Source organism: Ochotona princeps, chromosome 17 (genome assembly GCF_030435755.1).
Source record: "Ochotona princeps isolate mOchPri1 chromosome 17, mOchPri1.hap1, whole genome shotgun sequence".
NCBI classification, from domain to species: domain Eukaryota; kingdom Metazoa; phylum Chordata; class Mammalia; order Lagomorpha; family Ochotonidae; genus Ochotona; species Ochotona princeps.
This window is the reverse complement of record NC_080848.1, coordinates 38,429,861-38,447,910: the sequence shown is the minus strand read 5'-3', so window position 1 is coordinate 38,447,910 and position 18,050 is coordinate 38,429,861. Positions and strand designations below refer to the sequence as shown.

General features: G+C 49.1%; 1 protein-coding gene across 1 annotated transcript in view; it reads left to right on the top strand.

Moving 5' to 3' along the window:
- PRPF8 (pre-mRNA processing factor 8) overlaps positions 1 to 17,783 on the top strand; it is a 29,594-nt gene extending 11,811 nt beyond the window's left edge. The window contains exons 24-42 of the mRNA XM_004593957.3: positions 8,850 to 9,097; positions 9,193 to 9,372; positions 9,534 to 9,669; positions 9,790 to 9,959; positions 10,124 to 10,253; positions 10,347 to 10,493; positions 10,621 to 10,781; positions 11,087 to 11,278; positions 11,710 to 11,947; positions 12,053 to 12,181; positions 13,815 to 13,928; positions 14,009 to 14,182; positions 14,650 to 14,843; positions 15,472 to 15,711; positions 15,797 to 15,938; positions 16,617 to 16,757; positions 16,882 to 17,021; positions 17,113 to 17,315; positions 17,464 to 17,783. Coding sequence (XP_004594014.1) covers positions 8,850 to 9,097; positions 9,193 to 9,372; positions 9,534 to 9,669; positions 9,790 to 9,959; positions 10,124 to 10,253; positions 10,347 to 10,493; positions 10,621 to 10,781; positions 11,087 to 11,278; positions 11,710 to 11,947; positions 12,053 to 12,181; positions 13,815 to 13,928; positions 14,009 to 14,182; positions 14,650 to 14,843; positions 15,472 to 15,711; positions 15,797 to 15,938; positions 16,617 to 16,757; positions 16,882 to 17,021; positions 17,113 to 17,315; positions 17,464 to 17,618 — 3,234 coding nt within the window. The 3' untranslated portion in view covers positions 17,619 to 17,783. The remainder of the gene's footprint in view (positions 1 to 8,849; positions 9,098 to 9,192; positions 9,373 to 9,533; positions 9,670 to 9,789; positions 9,960 to 10,123; positions 10,254 to 10,346; positions 10,494 to 10,620; positions 10,782 to 11,086; positions 11,279 to 11,709; positions 11,948 to 12,052; positions 12,182 to 13,814; positions 13,929 to 14,008; positions 14,183 to 14,649; positions 14,844 to 15,471; positions 15,712 to 15,796; positions 15,939 to 16,616; positions 16,758 to 16,881; positions 17,022 to 17,112; positions 17,316 to 17,463) is intronic.
- The last annotated feature ends 267 nt before the right edge of the window (positions 17,784 to 18,050 follow it).

Below are 18,050 nucleotides of genomic sequence, written 5' to 3'. Positions count from 1 at the left end.
TGACGTTCTGTGCCGGGTGGAGAAAGCTCATAGGCAGTGACGGGACAGTAGGGGATGAAATGCAAAGAATCAGCAATTGGAGCCCATAGGCTCCTGGGTTATTTTTTTTTTTTAAGGTTTATTTTTATCTTTATTGTAAAGTCAGATATACAGAGGAAGAGAGAGGAGGAGGATCTTGCGTCCTATGATTCACTCCCCAAGTGGCCGCAATGGCTGAAGCTGAGCCAATCCAAAGCTAGGAGCCCAGAGATACTTCTGGGTGTCCCACGCGGGTGCAGGGTCCCAAGGATTTGGGCCATCCTTGACTGCTTTCCCAGGCCACAAGCAGGGAATGCGATGGGAAGTGGGGCTGTCAGGATTAGAACCTGTGCCCATATGGGATCCTGGTGCATGCAAGGTGAGGATTTTAGCCACTAGGCTACCATGCCCAGTCCAAGCTCCTGGATTTTGAGATAAGGAAGAGGCTACTGGCTTTTGGTAGCTTTGAGGCTAAATGTAGCGGCCAAGGGGTTATATGTGTGAATGCTAAGTGCCTGAGTTATGTAGGAATGAATCCTTAAGAGACCAGGGAGACAGTTGTCTGAATGGTTAGAGACACAGGACCTGTTGCACTGAGTTCATGTCACAGCCCTGTCATATTGGAATTTGATATGTTAGCTGCCCTAGGCCTCTACTTTTATTTGTAAAATGAAGATACTGATGTTGGTTGCTCAGGACTTTGTTTAGAATTAAATGAAGTAGGGCTCCGCAGCGTGGCCTGGTGGCTAAGGTCCTCGCCTTGATCCCATATGGCCGCTGGTTCTAATCCCGGCAGCTCCACTTCCTCTCTGTCTCTCCTCCTCTCAGTATATCTGACTTTGTAATAAAAATAAAATAAATCTTTAAAAAAAAAAAAAGAATTAAATGAAGTAATGCATGTAGTAAGTCATAGATCTTGAAGATTGCTTAGTAAACATTAATTCCAAGGATCAGAGGTTATAATCAGGTTGAGAATATTGAAATTTGTTTCCTGAAGTGGTTGGTCTTATAAGAATGTACATTGTTCTTCCAAGGTTGGTAATGAAGGAAACTCCAGTAGGGCTTGAGGTGCTCACACCTTAGGTTCCTTAGCCTTGTCCATACATTTACACACATGCACAGACACACACGGATGGTATCATATACCAAAACTCAGAAGGATACAGTAAAAATTGGTGTTATTTTTCCAATGTTAATTTTTTCATTTACAGTAAAAGTAAATTGCATACTAGCAATGAAGAACAGACCCAGAGTCCTATCTTCTTGATGCATTTTTTCCCCACAGTCTTTTTTAAGATTTATTTTTTATTACAAAGTCAGATATACAGAGAGGAGGAGAGACAGAGAGGAAGATCTTCCGTCCAATGATTTACTCCCCAAGTGACTGCAACGGCTGGTGGGCGCCGATCAAAAGCCGGGAACCAGGAACCCCTTCCATGTCTCCCACACAGGTACAGGATCCCAATGCATTGGGCCATCCTCGACTGCTTTCCCAGGCCACAGGCAGGGAGCTGGATGGGAAGTGGAGCAGCCGGGATTAGAACCGGCTCCCATATGGGATCCTGGCATGCTCAAGGCGAGGACTTTAGCTGCTAGGCCACAGCGCCGGGCCCGGTTGACAGCTCTATTAAATTTACAAGTTAAAAGCTGTGTGATGGCCAAGTTTTGTGATTTGCTTTGTGAAGACTCAGTTGCATAGTATACGTGTGGTTATGGCCATGGTGGTTATGATGGTTAGTACATTAAACCTCAGTAAATATCCTTTTCTTCCTGCCTCCCCTTTCCCCAGGAGCTTCTGCTCTTTTGAAAGGAATATTAGACTTCTAGGGAATTCCTGCTCCTTCTCCAGGCATAAGCACTGAGTCCTGCAGCAGAGCTTGTGTTCTATGGTATAAATCATGGCACTGACAGTCCTGAGAACCAAGTATAGCGTTTGCTAAGCCTGGTGGGAGCTGTTGTCCTTGTCGGCGTCTCGCCCCCATGGCCACTGGCTCTCTCGCGTAGAGCTGCTGCCTGGTTGTTTCACGTGCTGAGTGCGCTTGTGTGATTTCATCTGCCCAGTAAACACCTTTGCCATCCTTTTCCCTGCTTGTCTGAGTACTGCTGTTTGCTCTATCTAGGCAGCTTATACGGTAACTCCATTTAATGGGATTTTTGGTATCAGTAATTTTCCAGAAGTTGCTTTTTTCTTTTAAGATTTAGTTTTTTCCATTGGAAAGGCAGATTTACAGAGAGAATGAAAGACCTTCCATGTGCTGGTTAACTCCCAAGTTGGTACAGTGGCCAGAGATGAGTTGATGAAAAGCCAGGAGCCCGGCACAGTGGCCTAGCAGCTAAAGTGCTCGCCTTGAATGTGCCAAGATCCCATATGGGCGCTGATTTTAATCCCAGTGGCCCCACTTCCCATCCAGCTCACTGCTTGTGGCCTGGGAAAGCAGGAGAGGACGGCCCAAAGCCTTGGGACCCTGCGCCTGTATGGGAGACCTGGAAGAAGCTCCCGGCTCCTGGCTTTGGATTGGCTCAGCTCCAGTTTTTGTGATCACTTGGGGAGTGAACCATCTCTCTGTCTCCTCCTCTCTGTATATCTGACTTTACAATAAAAATAAACAAATCTTCAAAAAAAGGAAGAAAGGGGCCAGGAACTGGTGTCCATACGGGACTTGGCACATGCAAGACGAGCATTTAGCCACTTGGTCCTCGTGCCAGGCCAGAAGATGCATTCTTTACATTGAAGTGTTGGTTAATATCAGTTGTTATCTTGTAATTTCCAATTGTTTAACTGTTGTTTTCAGAAGAAGCAGTTTTGGTCTTATTATCGTTTTTCTCATCTTGTTGGTTTCTGCTCCTAACATTTTTTTTTTTTTTTTTTTTTTGCTTGCTTTAGGGTTGATTGCTCTTAGTTTGGGCTTAGTTCTGAAGTTTGTTAAGGTAAAAGCTTAGATGAATTTTGCATCTTTCTGAACTAAATTGAAGTATTCAGGGGCAGGTGTGGCACAGATTGCTGCATCTGGGCACACCCACTTACTCTCAGTGCTGGCTTGAGTCTCAGCTACTCGACTGTTTCTTTGACTGTTTTTGACTCAACTTCCTGCTCGGGCACTTAGTTACGCAGCTGAGTAAGGCCCTCCAACCTGGGTTCCTGTCATCTGTGACAGACTGATGCAGTTCCTGAGTCTTGGCTGTAGCAGGCGGTTAGGGAGTAAAGCAGCAGATGAAGATGTCTGTCTGCCCCTTACTTGGCCTTTCAGATACACACACAGGCTCGTGCGTGCACACATGAACGTGTAGGATTTTTGGAGGCAGGTGTATCTGCCCCCTTCCCTACATCCCATACTGACTCTCAACTGTACTACTGCTGCCCTCTGCTGGCGTGTCTGGGAGGCAGCAGCAGATGACTTGGGTGCTAGACTCACTTGGCACCTGCCAGATGAATATTTGCCGTGCTGCCATTCAAATAAATGAATCCTTTACAAAGGAAGAAAAACCTTCCCTAAATGAATTTAGTGCAATAAATTTTCCTCTGAGCTTTGTTTAGCTCTATACCTCAGATATTAATACATGGGAACTTTGAAGTTTTTATGGAAAATGGAATTAAAAGATAACTTTGATTTGATGGAAAAATTTTTGAAAATGTGTGCATAGTTGTTTCATAATAAACATCAAATGCTTTTTTCCTCCTGCTGTCAACAGCTTGCTTGCTTGCTTGCTTTTTTTTTTTTTTTTTAAGATTTACTTATTTATTTGAATATCAGAATAACAGGGAATAGGGGGAGACAAATGTTCCATGTGCTGGTCTACTCAACAAATCAGCACAATGACCTGCTGGGCTAGTCCGGGCAGTTCTGCTCTGCTGGCACTCCATCCAGGTCAGGGGTGCAAGGGCTGTCTTCCACTGCTTTCCCAGTAGTAACAGGGAGCTGGATCGGATGTAGTGCAGCCACTCAAACCAGCGCACATACAGGAGGGCAGCATCGCAGAAATCAGCTTTATCTCATGTGGCACAACACCAACCCCGATGTGGGCTTTTTTTTTTTTTTTTTTTTTTTTAATTGCTTAGTCAGTTACATAGAGGAAGATCTTCGTCTGATGGTTCACTCCCCAAGTGACTGCAACAACTGGAGCTGAGCTGATCTGAAGCCAGGAGCTGGGAGCTTCTTCCAGATCTCCCACGCAGGTGCAGGGTCCCAAGACTTTGGGCCATCCTCGATACTTTCCCAGGCCACAAGCAGGGAGCTGGATGGGAAGTGGGGCTGCCGGGATTAGATCCGGTGCCGATATGGGATCCCAGCACGTTCAAGGCAAGGACTTTAGCTGCTAGGCCACTGTGCCGGGCCTTGATGTGGGCATCTTAATAGCCAGTTGGCCCATGTTTTTATTTGTTGGTTTATTTGATCTACCTGAAAAAGAAAGAGTGACAGAGAGCAAGATCTTCCGTTCTCTCCAAAATGCCTGCTGCGATCTGCATTGTGGTAGGCCAAAGCCAGGAGCCTCGGATATTGTCTGGGTCTCCTATGTGAGTGGCAAGGGCCCAAGCACATGAGCCCTTACCTGCTGTTTCCCAGGATGCATTGGCAGGCAGTTAGAGTGTAAGAGTAGAGCTAGGACCCAAACCCAGGCGTCTCAGCACTGGATGTGGACATCTCAGGTTGTGGGTTAACCTGGTATACCTACCTGAAGGTCTCGTTGTGGAGGATCCAGAGTATCCTTTGATTTGGAGCTAATTTACCTCCACAGGAAAGTTAGGATCTTCCTAGAGACCACCTGACTTCCATGTATATTCAGGCCTCACCACTCTGGGAATACAAAGTGAGCTTAGTCTCACATGAATTAAGGGACTTGCTCTACTCATTGCTTTCTCTGGAACTTTAACCACATGTAGATTGCATTCAACCCAGAACTTGAAGGGCTCGGTCCCGGTGCGATAGCCTAATGGCTAAAATCTTGCCTTGCACACGTCCAGGATCCCATATAGGTGTTGCCTCTAATCCCAGCAGCCTTGCTTCCCATCCAACTCCCTGCTTGTGGCCTGGGAAAGCAGTCAAGTACGGCCCGAAGCCTTGGGACACTGCACTCATGTAGGAGACCCGGAAGAGGCTCCTGGTTTCAGATCAGCTCAGCTCTGGCCATTGAGCTGGCTTAGGGAGTGAATCAGAGAACAGAATATCTTCCTCTCAGTCTCTCTTCCTCTGTATATCTGACTTTCCAATGGCAATATAAAACAAAATTGGGACCCGGTGTGGTGACCTGGTGGCTAAAGTCCTCGTCTTGAACGCGCCAGGATCCCATGTGGTTGCCAGTTCTAATCCCGGCAGCCCCACTTCCCACCCAGCTCCCTGCTTGTGGCCTGGGAAAGCAGTCCAGGACAGCCCAAAGCCTTGGGACCCTGCACCCATGTGGGAGATCTGGAGGAGCTCCTGGCTCCTGTCTTTGGATCGGCGCAGCACTGGCTTTTGCGCTCACTTGGGGAGTGAATCATCGGACGGAAGATCTTCTTCTCTGTCTCTCCTCCTCTGTGTATATCTGACTTTGTAATAAAAATAAATAAATCTTAAAAAAAAATTCACATAAGCAATAAAATTCAGTGACTTTTAGTAGATTCATGAATCGTGAAACTATCAGCACTGTCTAAGTCCTGGTCATTTTTATCACCACAGAAGAAGTTGCTTTTTCCACCAGCCGTCCCTCCTTCCCCTCAGCCCCCGTCCCAAGCCCCTGGTAGCTGCTAATCTTTTTAGTATTTCTCTTCTGGATAACATATGGTGTTTTTCTTTTGGTCTGGCTTTTATTCACGTAGCATCGCAGCACATCAGTATGTTCTTTATGGACGAAGTGTCGTTCCACGGTGTAGATGTGTGCCCTCTGTGTTTATCCGTTGGTCAATTGGTGGGATTGGGAGTGTTTTCAGTTCTGGCTATTGAGAATGCTGCTGTGAAAGTTGTGGACATACATGTTCGTTTCTCCAAAGTATGTAGCTAGGCATGCAATTACCCAGTCATAGCTCTTCAACGTGCTGAGGAATACCACACTGCCTTGCAGGGGGGCTGTACTGTCTGACATTGCCACCAGTAGTGCAGTTTTATTTATTTATTTATTTTTTATTTATTTATTTTTAATAATCTATTTTATTGTGTTGTTGACAATCTTTACATAGTTAATTACAGTTAAAGAAAAAGAAAAGAAAAAAAAAAGGTTCAGGGGGATAGGGAAGTGGGTAATACTATTATGTCCACATTGTTTCCATCTTGTATCTGAGGTAAAGGGGGATATTGAGGGGGAAGCCCCACCCGGTTTCCCGCCCACCCCGAGTCCCGGATGTGGGGCATGCTCTGAGATATGTGCTCGAGTGGTGTTAATAGTTCTCCAGTTATGAATCGCTGCCAGTTTCGCTCGATGAGGTCGTCCACTGATTGATATGGTCCATCATAAAGTCTCCGTTTGCCCCATATATCGCTGCCAACATATAGCTGAGATGAATGATTGATCTGCTCTGTCTTCTGTCTTTTCTTGATTAGAGTTCTGAGTCCAGCAGTTCGATTAGGGAGATCTCCAAAGAAACTTTGAGGTATTCCCAGACTAGTTTCTTGTATGCTCTAGCAAGCACAGGGCCCGGCACAGTCCATCACCACGATCAGCTGGTGGTTGCAATTGCTGGGTTGGTTCTGTTTTCAGTCCCGAGTTGCACTGGAACCAATGGGTGTTGCAGTCCAGTCTGGTTCTGCCCAGCACGTACTCGGCCCTCACACAAACCAGTGGGAGCTGCAGCCTAGTCGGGGCGACCCACAATAACCCCCACCAGGCCCGCCCCCTACCCTGGTTTGCCAGTATGTGTAGCAGAAGACCAGTCTGTCCCCCATCCCATTTGGCTCTTGTACGTGTCAATGGGTATTAAAGCTTAGTTCTATCTAACCAACTCAACCATCCAGCCCTCACGGATGTTGTTGAGTGCCTCTCTATCTAGCCATCCCAGCCCCTGTCCCAGTCTTCATGCCCTCCCACGGGAATAGTGACCCAAGAAGGGGGAACCCACTTTTTCCCTCCCAGGTCTCTCTGTCCCGGTTTATGCACTCTTTATGTGGTTCTGTGATTTGACTTGACAGAATTAGTCCCCAGTGCCAGCTTCTGCGGCTATGCCCAAACATCCCTCACCCACTCTAATTTATGCTTGCACCAGCAGGAATAATCAGCCCAGCCTGGCTTTTCCCTGATCTAGTCCACATGCAGCGCACAGGTGTTGTAGCCTTGCATAGTCTAGTCTGTCTCTATCCCAGCCCACGCTCTCCATTGGGAGTAGCTGTCCGGCGAGGGAACCAGCCCCTTAATCCCCCCGCCAGTTCTGCCCCTCCCTTCCTTCCTGGATCTCATGTGTGCTGGTTGGGTGCTGCATTCATATCCAGTACAGGCAACCACGCCCTGGCATTCCATAATGTGTACTGGTTTTGTCGCGACCAAACCCGGCTCATCCCACACTCTGATCTGGTGATCGGATTTGCCAGTGGGTGATATGGACTGATTCAGCCTGGTCTGCTCCTGACCCATGCTGAATGTGTGCCAGTGGGAAACTTTCCATGGCCTATTCTGGACTGTTTCCTATCATGCTTCTTGCGCTTACCTGCAGCGACTGTGTCCTGCCAGAGGAGTTGCCCAGGCTCCTCCATCAGATCGCCTCCCAAAGGCAGGTTTTGCGCATGCCAGGGGGTCCTTGAGCCAACCCAACTCAGTTCACCTCCTGCCCTAGCAGGAACAGTGGCTTTTCCTGGCTGGCTTTCACCCCATTCTGGTTCTTGTTGTTGGATGTTTCAGCCCAGCCATGGCTCGTCCATACCCACATACAGCTCACGCATGGCTCAGTAGGGGGTTGAGACCCAGCCTAGTCAGTCCCACATCTACCCCCTGGTTCTCCATGCCACCAGATGGTGTTGGGGTCTGAACTGGCCTGGTGCATCCAATCCCAGCCCACACTAGTGCCTCGGGTGACTGCAACTGTTTCCTAGATAGAACGCAGCTCCAATTCTAGCACATACGCCCCTTGGTGGGAACCTCAACCTAGTTAGGGTGTCCCGTTACCTCCCCGATTGGGCTTGTTCCTAGCTGTAAATCATGCACCTGCCCGTGGTTGCTCTGGGGACCAGTAGGTGCAAGAGCCTAGCTCGGTATGACCTGTGTTCCATGCTGGTTTCTAGTTTTGCTTGTAAACAAAGGTTTGTTCAGTCCTGCCCAGTACATTACGGTCCATTACCAAGTTACACATTTTGGAGCTACTATGCCCTGCTAGTCTGACCCCCAGATTTGGACGGCATGTTCACCAGCGAGAGCTATGACTCGCCAGGGGAGCTTCCCAAGTACCTCCACTTGATCCACTCCCAAACCCAGTTTACATACATGCCATTGGTTTTTAGGCCAGTGCCCGGTGTACTCTGGCCTCCCATTTGGCCTTGTATGAGCTGGTGAATGTTGCAGCCCGGCTCACCCCACAGCCTATTCAGGATGCACATTTGGGTGCTGCTGCCTTGCCCAGTCCAGTCTATGGTGGATCCCTTTACCTGTGATTGATGGCAAGCTCCTTGGTCACACCTAGCTTAGTCCATAACCACCTAAAATTTCAGTTTTATTTTTCATACAGCTTTTCTGGCACTTTTTACCTCTCTTGATTGTGCCCATTGTGGAATATAGAGCGGTAAATCATTTTTGTTGTTATTGATAGTTCTCTAATGACTGATGATTTCAGCTGCAATCTTTGTTGAGGACTAGGAATGTAATTAGCTGGATTGAGTGGTCTACTGCCCACCCCCTACCAAAGCTCATCTAGTATTTCCTTCTTTCCCACTGTGTAGATTGTGAATAAGTGGAATACAGCGCTTATCGGCTTGATGACGTACTTTCGGGAGGCTGTGGTGAATACTCAGGAACTCCTGGACTTGCTGGTCAAGTGTGAGAACAAGATCCAGACCCGAATCAAGATTGGACTCAATTCTAAGATGCCAAGTCGGTTCCCTCCGGTCGTGTTCTATACCCCTAAGGAGCTGGGGGGACTCGGCATGCTGTCGATGGGCCACGTGCTCATCCCTCAGTCTGACCTCAGGTAGGAAATCAGGCTGAGCTGTAGCTTACACCCAAATGCGGTGCTGCTTTGCTTTTGGATTTTTTTTCTCTAATCTTGTTGTGCCCCCAAAACAGGTGGTCCAAGCAAACAGATGTAGGTATTACACACTTTCGTTCTGGAATGAGCCATGAAGAAGACCAACTGATTCCCAACTTGTACCGCTACATACAGCCTTGGGAGAGCGAGTTCATTGATTCTCAGCGGGTGTGGGCTGAGTATGCACTTAAGAGACAAGAGGCCATTGCTCAGAACAGGTGAGCATCTAGGAGGCATGGCAGTGCTAGGACAAGGGCTGGGAGGTCTTTGGGGTCAGAGCATCCCAACAAGTCCTACTTCTGACCCTGACTGTCCTTAGCCAGAAAGATGTGCAGAGCTCTTCTTATCTTCTTTACCCTTTTTTTTTTTTTTTTGATAGACGGCTGACGTTGGAAGATCTGGAAGACTCATGGGATCGTGGCATCCCTCGCATCAACACCCTCTTCCAAAAGGACCGGCACACATTGGCTTACGATAAGGGCTGGCGTGTCCGAACTGACTTTAAGCAGTACCAGGTACGTGGAGAGGATGCTTAAGAGGTTCTTCCCAATTCAGGAGAAGCCCTGAGTCTCCTGGGAACCTGGGCAGTGGGTTGACCTACCCAGAAACTTGACAATGCTTGCCTCACCGTCTAGGTTTTGAAACAGAACCCCTTCTGGTGGACACACCAGCGGCATGACGGGAAGCTCTGGAACCTGAACAACTACCGCACAGACATGATCCAGGCGCTGGGTGGCGTGGAAGGCATTCTGGAACACACTCTCTTCAAGGGCACTTACTTCCCTACCTGGGAGGGTCTCTTCTGGTGAGACTTGACTTCCTTCCAAAGGACCTACCACAATCCTGAGCATGTCCTTTGTGTGCCTTGTGGTGTCTGTTGTGATGTTTCCCAGACAGCCACCCCAAGGAGGTCAGTAGTGTGCTAGGAGAGGACAGGCTGTCACGTCACCTGCTTTGTCTGCTCCCCAGGGAGAAGGCCAGTGGCTTTGAAGAATCTATGAAGTGGAAGAAGCTCACTAATGCTCAGCGATCAGGCTTGAACCAAATTCCCAACCGTAGATTCACCCTCTGGTGGTCTCCGACCATCAACCGAGCTAATGTGAGTGTGACGGACAGACAAGGGCAGTTGCAAGTGTTTTGTCCATAAGAGCCCAAGTCTCCATCTCCAGTGTCACCTTCTTCTTCCTGGCAGGTGTATGTAGGCTTTCAGGTGCAGCTGGACCTGACAGGTATCTTCATGCATGGCAAGATCCCCACGCTGAAGATCTCGCTCATCCAGATCTTCCGAGCTCACTTGTGGCAGAAGATCCATGAAAGCATTGTCATGGACTTGTGTCAGGTAGGTCAGCTTGCTCTCCGGAAGCTCTGGGGATGTGACTCCTGTTACTGTATTGTCTCAAGTTTTACAATCCCTCATTCTCAAAGGCTTCCAAAACACATCACAACCTTTCTGCTTTTGATCTAAGGTGTTTGACCAGGAACTGGATGCACTAGAAATTGAGACAGTGCAGAAGGAGACAATCCACCCTCGAAAGTCCTATAAGATGAACTCTTCCTGTGCAGATATACTGCTGTTTGCCTCCTATAAGTGGAATGTCTCCCGGCCATCACTGCTAGCAGACTCCAAGTAAGTGCCTAATGGCCCAACCTAGCAACCCAGGAGTCTTGGTTTTACTGTTCTTTTAATAGTCCTGCTCTTAGAATTATTCCTGTCTGCCATCCTTCAAACCCAGAGCCAGTAGTAACACTGGGTCCTGTCAGTACCCTCCGTTGGTCTGATTCTCGGTGGGGGGGGGTGTGTGTCTTACGATTGGTACAGGTAGGCAGGGATAGTTTTAGGATTTAGGGGTGGTGATTGTGAGTTCTAGTGGTTCTGGGAATATAGGCTGTGCTCATAGTTAACCTGCGAGCCTGACCACTCTCCACCCTCAGGGATGTGATGGACAGCACCACCACTCAGAAGTATTGGATTGATATCCAGTTGCGATGGGGAGACTACGATTCCCATGACATAGAACGCTACGCACGGGCCAAGTTTCTGGACTACACCACGGACAACATGAGTATTTACCCGTCACCCACTGGTGTGCTCATTGCCATTGACTTGGCCTATAACCTGCACAGGTGAGTTGGGGCTCAGAAGTATGTTTTCTGTCAGCCCTACACTTCATGTAGATGTGCTTTCTCAGTTTGCTCTATGGGGATGAAGTTGGCCATCATCTCTAGTCACTGTTCACTTTTCTTCCAGCATAGATTCACACAAGTAGATTAAAACAAAATAATAATAAGATACTTATTTGAAAACCATAGTTAGGGAGAGACAGAGTGAGAGATCTTGCATCTACTGGTTGACTGTCCAAACTGCCTCAGTGGCCAGGGCTGGGCCAGGCTGAGCCACCAACTTCATCTCAGGTCTCCCATGTGAGTGACGGGCCCAACCAAGTGGCCTTCTACTGCAGCCCCAGCCCACGGTCTTGCTCCCCCTGTAGAGTCACCTCTGTGTCCTGACGCTTTCAGCCTGGACTTGCCTTATGCTGCCCTCTCCACCCTCGCAGTGCCTACGGAAACTGGTTCCCAGGCAGCAAGCCCCTCATACAGCAGGCCATGGCCAAGATCATGAAGGCCAACCCAGCCTTGTATGTGCTACGTGAACGGATCCGCAAGGGTTTGCAGCTCTATTCATCAGAGCCCACTGAGCCTTATCTGTCCTCTCAGAATTACGGTGAGCTCTTCTCCAACCAGATTATCTGGTTTGTGGATGACACTAACGTCTACAGAGTGACAATTCACAAGGTGAGTGTGGGATTTTACCTCTGCCCGTGGGAGGGTAGCAGGGCAAGCGGAATGGAGGCAAAAGGGTTGTATATCAGCCGGGGTAACAGTGTCATTGTTCTTTAGACTTTTGAAGGGAACTTGACAACCAAACCCATCAATGGGGCCATCTTCATCTTCAATCCACGCACAGGGCAGTTGTTCCTGAAGATCATCCACACGTCCGTGTGGGCTGGACAGAAGCGATTAGGGCAGGTGAGCAAGTGAAAGCATGCAGAGGCTGCAGAGCTTGCTGCCTGTTGCTCTAGCTGGGGGATACTGTTTTTCTCTGTTGAAAGACTGAGAACTCCTTCATCGGAAAGAATTGGAGAGAGAGAAAGACAAGAGAAATAAAGATCTTCCATTTGCTGGTTCATTCCTCAAATAGCTGCAGGAGCTGGGCTGAGGTCCCCACATGGGTCTACCACCTGGGTGCAGGAGTCCAGGCACTTGGGCCATCCTGTGCTGCTTTCCCCGGCACATAAGCAGGAAGCTGGATCGGAAGGGGAGCAGCTGGGACTTAAGAGCTGTTTCCCATGTGGCAGACTGTGGCTTAATGCACTGTGCCACAGCATCAGGCCGAAGAACATCTTGTTTGAACTTAACTTGGGGAATGTTTTCCTATAGGAGAGGTTTTAGAGTGTGGGAGGTCCTTTATTACCCTTTAGCTGGTCTTTGCTTACTGTATCTGATCCATTTTGAACAGCACTAAAAAAAAATTTTCTCCAAAGGGAACAAGCAGTATTTTTCCCCCAAGATTTACTTATTTTGGGCCTGTTGTGGTAGTCTAGTGGCTAAGGTCCTTGCCGTAAGTGTGCCAGGATCCCTTATGAGCACTGGTTAGTGTCCTGGCCACCCCGCTTCCCCTGCTTGTGGCCTGGGAAAGCAATTGAGGATGGCCCAAAGCCTTGGGACCCTGTGCCCGCATGGAAGATGTGAAGAGGATCCTGGCTCCTGGCTTTGGATCAGCTCAGCTCTGGCCATTGCAGCCACTTGGGAAGGGAACCAGCAGATGAAAGATCTTCCTCTGTCTCTCTTCTCTGTGTCTCTACCTTCCCAATAAAAATAAATAAATCTTTTTTAAAATTTTGCTTATTATTATTGGGAAGGCAGATTTAGCAAGGAAAGACTCCCTAAGTGATTTCCTCTGGGTCTCCCACATGAATACACAAGGTCCCAAGGCTTTGGTCCACCGTCCACTCCTTTCCCAGAGCACAGGCAAGGAGCTGGATGGGAAATGGAGCAGCTGGGACATGAACTGGCATCACTTGGAGGTGAAGGACCAGCCAATTCAGCCAACACGTTAGCCCCAGAATAAGTGTTCCTAAAACATCATTTTCACAATTACCTTCAAACTCTTGGGCAGCAGCCTCCTCCATTGGCTTTTCGCTGTTTGCTGTTTGAGTGGGCTGTACCTATTTAGTCTCATATGGATGTCTTTATGTTTCCATCTGTAATTCCAGTATATAAATGTTAGAACCCAGATGTTCATCTCTGTGGCTTTGCTCATAGTTTTCTTTGTAATGAACTTCCTGTTTTCCTGTTTACATCCTTAGCCATCATCATTTCTTCGTGCAGCATTTTATGACCCTTAGTATCCTTAATTTTTTGTTATTATTTATTTTGTACTGTTTTGCCTTAATTCTTTAATTCCTGAACTCTGTGATACCTCCTCGTTTGGCATGTGATCACATTCTGGCTTTGTGTTTTGTCTTCTGTAGGTTGAATATCCTTTGGGGCAAGGCCATTTGATACTTTATTTGTTAAGTGCTTTCTAGTAGGATCTTCTGTTCTAGTTGATTGAGGAGGGTAGAAACTGAATTTCCATCCTTTTTCTCTTGCCTTTCAGTTGGCTAAGTGGAAGACTGCTGAGGAAGTGGCTGCCCTGATCCGGTCCCTGCCTGTGGAAGAGCAGCCCAAGCAGATCATTGTCACCCGGAAGGGCATGCTGGACCCACTGGAGGTAAAAGGGTGGACAAGGTAGCAGCAGGCAGGCCCAAGACCCCCAGATTGTGTGTAATTTTGGACTCAATGTGGTCGTAGGTGCACCTGCTGGACTTCCCCAACATTGTCATCAAAGGGTCCGAGCTCCAGCTCCCCTTCCAGGCCTGTCTCAAGGTGGAGAAGTTTGGGGATCTCATCCTTAAAGCCACTGAGCCGCAGATGGTCCTCTTCAACCTCTACGATGACTGGCTCAAGACCATCTCGTCATACACGGTATGAAGCTACCCTGGGAAGTCAGTCCCTGGGACCGTTGTTATGTTTGATGCAAGGCAAATTCACAGAAAGAGGAAAGGAACAGAGATTGATCTTCATGCACTGGTTCACTTCCCTCACGGCCACAGTGGCTGGAGTTAGCGCCAGGAGTCAGAAGCTTCTTCTGAGTCTTCCACGTGGCGCAGGGGTCCAAACACTTGGGCCACATTCCTCCCTGCTTTCCCAGGCTATTAGCAGGAAACTGGAGCATCCTGGACTCAAATTGGAACCCACTACACCACAGCTGCAGCCCCATTTTTATTTTTCCACCTGCAAGTGGGCAAGAACTCAGCTGGCTTAAGAGGGTTTGAAATGAGTTCAGTTTCCTGAAAGGGTAGGATGGGGAAATTGATGGAAAAGGAGCACCTCAACTGACTTCCCCGGCCCCTCCACACCACACACACCAACATGTCCACGTTTCTTCGCAGGCTTTCTCCCGTCTCATCCTGATTCTGCGTGCTCTCCACGTGAACAACGATCGGGCAAAGGTGATCCTAAAGCCAGACAAGACTACAATTACGGAGCCCCACCACATCTGGCCCACCCTGACCGATGAGGAGTGGATCAAGGTGGAGGTGCAGCTCAAGGATCTTATCCTGGCTGACTACGGCAAGAAAAACAAGTGAGCAGCAGTGCTTGGGAGGCAGAGGTTCATCAGAGGTGGATGGGTGGCCCGTGATTGGGCTTCTGTGGTTTTGAAGCCCTTAGGCTCCTGATTCCTCAAGGACTTGTCCTAACAGTATAGGAAGTCTCATGTCTCAGGGCTTCAGTTTGACTCCTGGCCACAGTTTCTCAGTAGAGGCATTTTTGCCATTTTGAGGAGGACTGCCCTTTCTATTCATAAATTAAAGGAAATTTTTAACATCCACTCATAATAGCATACACTTTCCCTGCCTCTCCCTGTTGTAATGTCTGTAGATTTCCAGGCTCCCTAGGCTAACTGATATTACAACCCTGAATAAGCAGCAGTGTCTCAGGGCACTGGGGGTTCTGTTGCTGAGAACTGTCGTGTGCCAGGGCACATTTCCTGGATGTCAGATCACTGAAAGGTGCACTTTCTTAGGAGTACGGCTTGGGATATGACAACGTAGAAGTGTGAATGCATCTCCATTTCACACTTCCTTTTGAAGCGCACTTGAGTGGCTGGGATGAGGATGAGCGCTACCCTGTTGTACCCAGTTCACACTTGCCACTGAAGCAAGCGGGACCAGGGAAGGGATCCTTGTGTAACCCACACTGTCCCCACACAGCGTGAACGTGGCATCGCTGACACAGTCAGAAATCCGAGACATCATCCTGGGCATGGAGATCTCGGCTCCCTCGCAGCAGCGGCAGCAGATAGCAGAAATAGAGAAGCAGACCAAGGAGCAGTCGCAGCTGACTGCCACCCAGACTCGCACCGTCAACAAGCATGGCGATGAGATCATCACCTCCACCACCAGCAACTACGAGACCCAGACCTTCTCGTCAAAGACCGAGTGGAGGGTCAGGTACCGGAAAGGACTAAAGGGATGGGGACAGGGAGACCCTGGCGCTACCTAGGGGCCTGAGATCCTGACACTGTGCTGTGTTTAGGGCCATCTCTGCTGCCAACCTACACCTGAGGACCAATCACATCTATGTTTCATCTGATGACATCAAGGAGACGGGGTACACCTACATCCTGCCCAAGAACGTGCTGAAGAAGTTCATCTGCATCTCTGACCTTCGGGCCCAAGTGAGTACATGTGTCCAGTGAGGCCATGATGGGTGCCCAACATGCTACGTGCCTGAAACGTGAGATTTCCTGGAATTCAAGATGCTGTTTCAGGGTCATGGACAAATAACTCCAGGAGATAGACAAAACAGTGAGGTGAGGAAGGTGTTAGCCTCCACAAGATACCGAACCCTATTGTAATAACAGTTGTTTATTAGGAGGCTATAATACTGGGTTAGACGTGAAAAGAAAGAAAGAACATGCAATAAGAAACAGATTCTTAAGCATATAATAAGTGCAGCATATTGGATCTGAAATTAAGAATGCCTTCTGATGCTGAAGCAGTTGGGAAAATGTTAAAACCCTGCCTCCTGTCATTTCCAAAAACAAAACCCACTGGCAAGCATTTACACAGCAGTCCCTGTCAGGGCCTGGGCTCGAGTGTTTGTGGACACTGGGGAGCGTGTAACAGTGCGGATTCCTGGGTGCCCACCCAGGAGCTTCTGAGGTGATGAATCTGAGGTGAGGTCTGTGAGCAGCTTTTGAGCAAACACTTCAGCTGATTCTGCAGCTGGACGTTCTGCCTGCATTTTGTGAAACTCCCTACTGTTCCTGACGAGAGGGAAGGAAACAGGGCTGACTTCCAAAACTCCAAGTGCAGCCGAGAGGAGTGTGGGTTCCTGACCGCCTTGTCTTCAGATTGCAGGATACCTGTATGGGGTGAGCCCGCCAGACAACCCCCAGGTAAAGGAGATCCGCTGCATCGTCATGGTACCACAGTGGGGCACTCACCAGACCGTACACCTGCCCAGCCAGCTGCCCCAGCACGAGTACCTCAAGGTGTGTGCAGAACTGGGCATTGTGTGGGCAGAGAGCTGGAGGGAAGGCAGGCACATTACCCCATGGTCAGGGTTCTTGCTGCAGTCGGGATTCTGGACAGGCCTTCACTGCTCTTTCCCTGTAGGAGATGGAGCCCTTAGGTTGGATCCACACTCAGCCCAATGAGTCCCCCCAGCTGTCACCCCAGGACGTCACCACCCATGCCAAGATCATGGCTGACAACCCATCCTGGGATGGTGAGAAGACCATTATCATCACCTGCAGGTGTGCTTGGGCCCCTGAAGGCCATGGGCAGGCTTTGTAGGCTGGGCCCAGAATAGTGGCCTGAGGTCTCTGTTCCCCTCTTCCCTTTCAGCTTCACACCAGGCTCGTGCACGCTGACAGCCTATAAGCTGACCCCCAGTGGCTACGAGTGGGGCCGCCAGAACACAGACAAGGGCAACAACCCCAAGGGTTACCTCCCCTCGCACTACGAGAGGGTCCAGATGCTGCTGTCAGACCGCTTCCTCGGCTTTTTCATGGTCCCTGCTCAGTCCTCGTGGAACTACAACTTCATGGGTATGGCTCTGTGTGTGGACGTTCAGTGAGCCTGGGGAAGCCTCGGTCAGGTTGGGGCTGAGGTTAGGCCACCACCCTTAACACATGGGACCCCAGCTGTGCGAGGCAGGGGACCCTTGTTAACATTCAATGTTGCCCCCTCCCCTAGGTGTTCGGCATGACCCCAACATGAAGTATGAGTTGCAGCTGGCAAACCCCAAGGAGTTCTACCACGAGGTGCACAGACCCTCTCACTTCCTCAACTTTGCCCTCCTGCAGGAGGGTGAGGTCTACTCGGCCGACCGCGAGGACCTCTACGCCTGAGTGGGTCCTGGCTCCTGGCACTGGACCCTGTCGAGCCCCAGACGAGCTGGTGATATTCAGCAGCTTGGCCACCTTGCCCTGTGTTTTGTGCTTGTTGTGTTGTTGGCCTCCTGATAGCCTGTAACCCTGAACAAAACGATAATAATAAATTTTGTATAAATAGGAGTGTAGGACTGTATTTTTTCCTTTCTGAACTCCCACTGTGGGTGTGTGCTTGTGGCTGGAAGCTGGACTGGGGAAGTTGTTAAAAGCTTGACTTGTGGCAGTGGGGATGGGCAGCCCTCACCTGGAACCCAAGTGGGCTTGTGTCCCCCATGTTCCCCAGGCTTCACACAGTCACTCTTCTCAACATCTGTTGGAGATTCTGCTACCAGGTCCCAGGTCTGGGAGCGCCACCTGGTCAGGGGCTTCCTCTCTGGCTGTAGGGCCAGG